Source organism: Osmerus eperlanus, chromosome 8 (genome assembly GCF_963692335.1).
Source record: "Osmerus eperlanus chromosome 8, fOsmEpe2.1, whole genome shotgun sequence".
Classification (NCBI taxonomy): domain Eukaryota; kingdom Metazoa; phylum Chordata; class Actinopteri; order Osmeriformes; family Osmeridae; genus Osmerus; species Osmerus eperlanus.
The window spans coordinates 4148459-4155958 of NC_085025.1; the positions used below are offsets into that span (position 1 = coordinate 4148459).

The following is a 7500-nucleotide window of genomic DNA, read 5'->3' on the forward strand; positions in this document are numbered from 1 at the left end:
GATGCAACACTTGGTCCTACCTATCCTTTTAATTTCCACTCCACTCTGCAGTACAAAAGGCACCTCCGCTAATTGGCATGAATTGCAAGGTTCTGGAGGGGAATCAGTCAGTGTGTGTGTGTGTGTGTGTGTTTTGGTGTGTGTGTCTACAGTCTGGGGCAGATGGAGGCCTTAAACACCAATCTTGGCACTGCGCACACACACACTGCCTCATTCCCTGTCGGGAGCACACACAAGCAGATAATTCCATGTTTTCCACATCAAGAAGGAAATTGTCTTTAAATTGTTAATTAAATCCATTTTAATTGTTCATTAGGGGTCCTTTTATTTTCTACAGTAAATGTGATTTGAAACAATGCATCTTTGTGAGGCTTTTCGAGTTTGTGTTGTTCTCCCCATAATTGTTCATTGAATCCTGCCACTCTACTAAATTATCCTTTCTGTTTACATCTCATTACCTTTCACTCTCTTTCACTTCTCAATCTACTTCCTCTGAGTGAGCGAGAAAGACAGAGAAGAGAGCAGAGAGAGGAGAGACAGAGAGAGAGAGAGAGAGGAGAGAGAGAGAGAGAGAGATGAGAGAGAGAGAGAGAGAGAGAGAGAGAGAGAAGGGTTGAAAATAGACATGGCAAAGAGAGAGCATGACATAGAACTGTACATAAAACATCTAATTTCCCTTGATTGCAGTAACACTTCATTAGAGTTTCTTTTTATTGGAGAAGTTTAAAACAAAAACAGAAGGACTGATCAAAGCGAGGGCCAGATCCATGGGAAACGTAGAAAGAATCAAAGTAGATACGTTACAGTAGCGGAGTCTGAACCAGATTGCCTGCATGTAATTAGTCTGCTTCTATGATCTGCCTGCCTCGAACCCAGCACACTGATCTACCACCTGACTGACATATCAAATGAATGAGGAGGAGAAAGAGGAAGAGGAGGAGGGGGGAGGGAGCGATCAGGACAAGGGAGAGAAGGCTGTAGTTAGAGGGGAGGGCATGACGAACTGCATGTTGACATGGAGGCTGAATCCTCAGTTGTGGTAAAGAATGAAGGCTTGGCTGTAGGTACTGAGGGGCTGTTCTGCTCTGTACTGTCTAGTGTGCAGACCGGCCAGTCAAGCCTTCAGATCCTTGCTCCACCTACTGTATTGGGGGGCGAAGAGGGCAGGAGAAAGGCCTTTCTATCAGGCCTTGTGACGGCCAAGGTGATTTGTGCTTTGTGATTCTCGCCCTGTACGCCTTTTCAACTAGGGCCTTCGTACTCCTGGCGGACTGCAGGAAGTGTCTCTCCACGGCCCTGGATGATAACAGAGAACCATCCATTATGAAGCCATGAAGCCCAGCAGCCCTCAGCTATTAATTCAAAGGCAGCTGCGGAGGGAGATGATAATGATTCTCAGGGAATGGAGGGGTGGGATGTTGGGGGGGTGGTGGGGGGGGGTGGGGGGGGAGACAGGCTTGAAGCTGCTCCTCTCTATAAATAGACGGAGTGCAGCCGTCTATGTGTCAGTGCTTTCATTACCTCCGCATCACACAGTACCTCCCCACCCGCACCCCGCCGGAAAGCTTGCCCCCAAGTATCCAGCCGTTTATTTATTTACGAAGGAACCTCTCCTCCTCCTCATCATCATCTCCCCTCTCTTTCTTTCTTTCCCCCTTCCCTCGCTCCTTACTCATTCATGGCTCCATCACCATCTCGCCAAAAGGGGATGAAATCGTACCGTTCATCACAAAGAATAGAAAAAAGGGGTCGAGATTCAATCAATCCTGGGTGGACGGAACATAAAAAAAGGGACTCACCTTCCACATAAATGTTCAAGATAGGGCCTGTGGCTCCTGGTGTTCCGCAGAGCCACCTCAGAGCTTCACAGAGAGTCGGGCGAGCCGGAGACAAAACAGTCTAATGACCTCAGACTCTTGAGATATCAAGGGGGGAACAACAGGACGGGAAAAATATTCTGCCAAACTCAATTGTGTGTTTGTGCTGGGCAGGTGTGCTAGGAGAGCCAAGCGGGAGGGTTCGGGATGTAGCCTTGTTCGTAGACAATGGCAGGAAAAGATTAAAACGTTAATGTGATTGCTGAATTTCTGTGGGCCCATTTTAGCACCCGATGCAGAATTAATCTGTGAAATTGTGGAAGAGACCAGTTGAATAGTGGGTATAGAGTATACTGTTTAAACTCCCTGGCACCTTCTCAAACAGACAACCTGGCAAGAACAACTATAGGCTGTGGATTCCGCCATGGAGAAATTGTGTGAGCACAACATCATTTATAACTAAACAGACCAGCCCAGATTGCTGACAGGAAAATCATTGCAATACAAAAAACAAGAAGGGTTTAGGATATTTTTTTTGTTTTTTTTCCCCGGTGCACAATTCCTTAAGGGTGTTGTAGGAACCAACTATTAAATTGCATTATTCATTCGAAAAAATATAACAGTAGAGTAAGACTTACAGTACTGATTATGAGGAAGTATTTTCTGTGCTGGAAAGGAATGTACAGTAAATCCCGACAGAGATTGTGCTATAGGGTATAAATACAACCCTTACTGCAATACAAATAAACTAAACAGAACAACCTAATACTGGTAAATGACCTTACAAAGAAATGGTCATTATTGTGATAAACCTTCACATGTTCAATTTGGTCAGTAGCCAGTCAGCAAGCAGCCAGTCAGCCAGAAGTCAGCCAGCCAGGTCAACCAGATATCGGCCTTGTCTCATATAGTTTGCTGGTCATCTCCTAACATGAAGCTAATGTTTTGCATTGAAAGTAGTATCACAGATGTTGAGAAGCAATGAGACTCAATAAGCATTAGAAACCAACACCACTACTGAGGTGAACACTGGAGAGCAATCCAAACAGGAGCTTTACACAACATGACTGTTCAGAAGAAGAAACACATACTGTACTGAGACAGCATGAGAATACAGTTCCGTACATCTCTAATTTGTTAGTCGCCTTTGGCGCCTTTTTAATGGGTGTACAAACTGGAATACACAAACAGCAGAACATCCTGTTAGGCGACTGCAAACACCTGCAGAGGTGATAGTCGCATGGTCTCCCTCACAACATTATCTTTACAAACCCCAAAATGATTTGTTTTACCTCAGAGAGGTAGAGGGAGCATGTTTGTGTGTTGCATGCATACATAATGAATGTATGTAAAGGGGAGATGGAGATAGGGAGGGAGAGAGAGAGAGAGAGAGACAGAGAGAGAGGACGAGAGAGAGAGAGAGAGAAGAGGAGAGAGAGGAGAGAGAGAGAGAGAGAGAGGAGAGGGAGAGAGAGAGAGAGAGAGAAAGGGAGGGAGAGAGAGGACAGAGAGAAGAGAGAGAGAGAGAGAGAGAGACAGAGAGGGGAGAGAGAGACAGACAGACAGACAGAAAATAGATGGATGACGGGGAAAAAAGAGAGAGATTGACATCCTTGAATACAGCCTAGTCATCAATCACTACAGACAGACTGTAATCTTAGGAGAGGACTCCTGGAGCAGGTAAACAACAGACATGACTGCTGATCCTCGCTTCCTCTCCTTTCCTCTCTCTCTCTCCCCCTCTTCTCTCTCCCCCTCCTTCTCCTCTCCTCTCTCTCCTCCCCTCTCTCTCTCTACCCCTCTCTCTCCCCCCCCCCCTCTCTCTCTCTCTCTCCCTCTCTCTCCCCCTCTCTCTCTCTACCCCCTCTCCCCCCCCCCCCCTCTCTTCTCTCTCTCTCCTCTCTCTCCTCTCTCCCTCTGTCCTCCCCCTCTCTCTTCAGTGGGGTTTCTCCTTACTGATTATGGAGTCATTCAGGAAGAACAAAACAGAGGCGATGTCAGGAGTCCACAAGCACTGAGCCTCTGACAGGCCTTCTGTTCTTCTATTCTCTATCTTGTCTGTCATCCTTAAAGGCCAGCTATGAACCCCTGACATGACACACTGGGTCACAAAGTGATCCAAAAAGTGAAACAATATAGACTTCATCTGACAGATTGGAATAGCTGGTGAGAGACAAGATGTATAGTTAGACAAATTTACACAGAGAGAGACCAGCTGGGAAACGGTGGTGTAGTTTCTTCCTGGAACATCACAAGACTAACTGACAGTTTAAGACGAATACCAAACCAGGACAAGATCTCACCCCGTGGTTCCTAGGTGTTCTGTTTTGTTTTATATTGTTCAATTTTTTAATCATCCATTTCTTTATGCTTGATACATACAGTGTTTACAATCTTCAGGTTGCATTTGTATTCTCTGGTCTACTTGTCTGCACTGTTGGGAAAGCCTGAAAATCAAGCATTTCATTGCCAATAACTTGAACTTGTGTCTTACCTGTCGTATGCCAAGCCTGTAAGCTATGATGGGGTCCACAGCACCAGGATTCATCTGGGACCACTGCAGCTTGAAGCCGTAAACTCTGGGCCTGTTTTGCCACAGTGGGCTGTAGGTGTCATAGTAGAACTCTGGAGGGTAGGCCTTCCCTGGGAGAACACAACAGAACATTCCATCACCGAGGAACGTAACGGTTCTACACTTCATGGAATGGAAATGGAAGGTTGTCAAACTTTACTGCCGGCACAATGTGAGAGGAGCTTGAAGTTAAACCAACCAAGGATGTTTTCTGTCTTTCATAGTCTGAATCTCTTAGACAGGGGTTACATTTACATTTAGTCATTTAGCAGACGCTCTTATCCAGAGTGACTTACAGTAAGTACAGGGACATTCCCCCCAAGGCAAGTAGGGTGAAGTGCCTTGCCCAAGGACACGACGTCATTTGACACAGCCGGGAATCGAACCAGCGACCTTCTGAGTTACTAGCCCGATTCTCTAACCGCTCAGCCACCTGACTTAGTTGGTTATCTGCTTGAGTCGGCACATGCATTACTGCACTGTGTTGGGAAGCATTGGGAAATGGGTGTTATTTCCATCCTCTCTCAACCACAGTACTACTATTCACTGTTCTCACTTCAGACTGATCACTGACTTCTTTTGGCTCGACCGACATGCACCCCTCCTGGAGCACAAGAGGCTCTGTGGTTCTGTTTTAACTGTGTGTTTGTGATTGACCTGCTCCAGCAGTAATGGATGGGAGAGGTGAACGGACGTGAGAAAAGTGAACGGCTAAGAAACAACCAAGCAGATTTGCTAAACCAATCAGCTGCCTGGTTTAACATAATCGATAAAACCTTCCTGTATGTGAGTGATGTGCACCCATCAAATGAAACAGAAATGTATTTGTGTGTTGTGTAGAGGAACTCAAGATCAACCGTTTCCTCAATCAATTCTCATAATCACCTGTGATAATGAGTCAAATTCTGTTTCAGAGAGCATTTTCTTCCAAGATTTTAGACCATAAATCAGGTTAATGATGCTTTGCATTTGTTTGGACAAGGAGACCTCCAGATCTTGAGCCTATACATGGATCAAGCTGTTCAAAATACAATATTTTAATCCTGGAAAGAAGGCAGAGTCGTTTATCAACATGATAAAATCATTCAAAGAAGGAGTGGAAGTAAACCTAATGGGCTTGTAATGGACCAGTGTTTTGGGGAATGTTTTTTTTTTATCATTGTCATGAACCTTATGGGGATCCAGGTAGCATGGTAATGCATTTGGAACAAGCTATTCATCATGTCCCTTAAAAGCAGAAAGTAGAATTGCATTTTTTGGTGGTATGATTTCCAGAGGTCATAAGATTCCCAGATGCATTCTGTGATTCTAACCACTTGCAGAATTTTGCTTTCACACAGAGTGGGAACTGAGCCATAACAACATTTCAGTTATCTTTAAAGTTAATAGTATTCACTGAAGAACAAGGTAAAGAGGTTAAAATTCTAGGCTCTTGATCCCAGTTGTATTACAGTATATTGAAACAGAGAACTAAAACTGAATTTCTCAGTGTTTAGTAACTGTGTGACCTTGAATCCACCCCAGGAAAACAACACAGAAAGGACATTCCTTTTATATTCATGTAATGTAATTTCTGTCAGTTTCGATCTTTAGGCAATATGAGATTCATACATGTATTCATGTATTTCCACGAGAGGAAAACAGCGGATTCTCCATCTCCCAGTGCTGCCTCTCTGAGTGTGCTGAATCATAACCACACCTGAGCAACAATGAAAACAGGAGCCAAGGTCAATCAAAGCAGACAATGCCGAATTAGCTATTGTAAATCTATCAAATACATCACTGGCACACACACACACACACATACATGTAATTACACGCAATCAGCGTGGTTTCATCAATAGATACGATTAGTGAGGGGGAAAAAAGTATATACTGAGATGTTGCTTAGCGATCCTTCGGCCAGTATCGAGTAATACATCTGATACAGCTACTTGAAAGATATTACAGCATCTTTGTGTGCGAGACATCAAACATAGTTAATTGAGTATCAAATCTGTTTCTACAAGTCAAGCCGTATCTAGTTTCACTCTAGTTCACTAAAAAGCTTGTGGGGAAGGCTGAGCTGCTATCAATACATACACAGCCTTGCCTTTTGATGTTAAGGCTTTCTGAGCATGCAGGATGCATGCTGCTAATAACCATCTAAAGTATCAACATGGAAAAGAGCATTTCAGCATGGTTCCCATAACATGGGTGGAGACAACTTCTACCACATCGGCAGATACTGTGGGACATGAAAAGGGTAATGACTGTAATACATGATTGCAATTTGTCCTTCGGATGTGGAACCAAGGATAGATATTGTTTGATGTTCCGGAAAAAATTATCTTTAAATCAACAATTGGACTTGGAGCAACACTCTCTATACAGTCTTATTCCATACTAAGAAATCACCCCATCCAGCCAGCACAGAAACCTGGCAATAAATACAATCCATTGCCAACTTCAACAACTGAGAAGAACTAATTTTGCTTTAGATTGAAATAACACAATGCCCGTCCTGGCAGTAACCAATGACAAATCTGCGTTCCACCAGCTTAAACCGTACCCCAGACTCAGCTTAAAGAGTTGTTCAAAGAGTAGAGTCACTCAAAGAATAGCATACCAATTCCCTCCTCTCATGAGTCTAGAACTCACTCCCCCAGTAGAACACCTCTTTGTCTGACAAACATGTCTAGACGGGGAAAATGACAATGTTCCAGTCAAGCTTTTGTGCGTCACAAAGAAACACAGCATCAGAGGGCATGTATTAAGTGTGGCAAGACCCATTCTTCTACAGTGATAATGCCAGGCTGCGTTGGATTACAAGCACGTTTCCATCTTTTATCAGAGTCTTGTTAAGCCAGTCGGGTGAACGGGTCTTTGTCCTTTAAGGCTGACTGGTTTCACATCGCAGATAACACTGTTCGTGTGGTACTGGTTGGTGCCCAACACGCTAATGTCACTCATCGCTGACGGTCCATCACTGTCACACACGGTGGAAGCTCCTTCGGCATTCTACCAGAGAGGGTTTATTACCCATTAAGGTAGTTATATCAGCTAGAGCTATCAGCGCAGAGTCAGAGTTGAACTCTACCTTACTAGACGTGTGCATGACCCTATGGTAAG

The 7500-nt window shown here is 44.3% G+C and overlaps 2 protein-coding genes across 2 annotated transcripts in view; both read right to left on the reverse strand.

Moving 5' to 3' along the window:
• Nucleotides 1-7500, reverse strand: part of LOC134025319 (solute carrier family 25 member 47-A-like) — a 312104-nt gene that overhangs the window by 52121 nt on the left and 252483 nt on the right. The window lies entirely within an intron of this gene.
• Nucleotides 1-7500, reverse strand: part of LOC134025176 (MAM domain-containing glycosylphosphatidylinositol anchor protein 2-like) — a 96393-nt gene that overhangs the window by 13193 nt on the left and 75700 nt on the right. The window contains exon 11 of the mRNA XM_062468072.1: nt 4209-4460. Within this exon, the coding sequence (XP_062324056.1) occupies nt 4209-4460 (252 nt within the window). The remainder of the gene's footprint in view (nt 1-4208; nt 4461-7500) is intronic.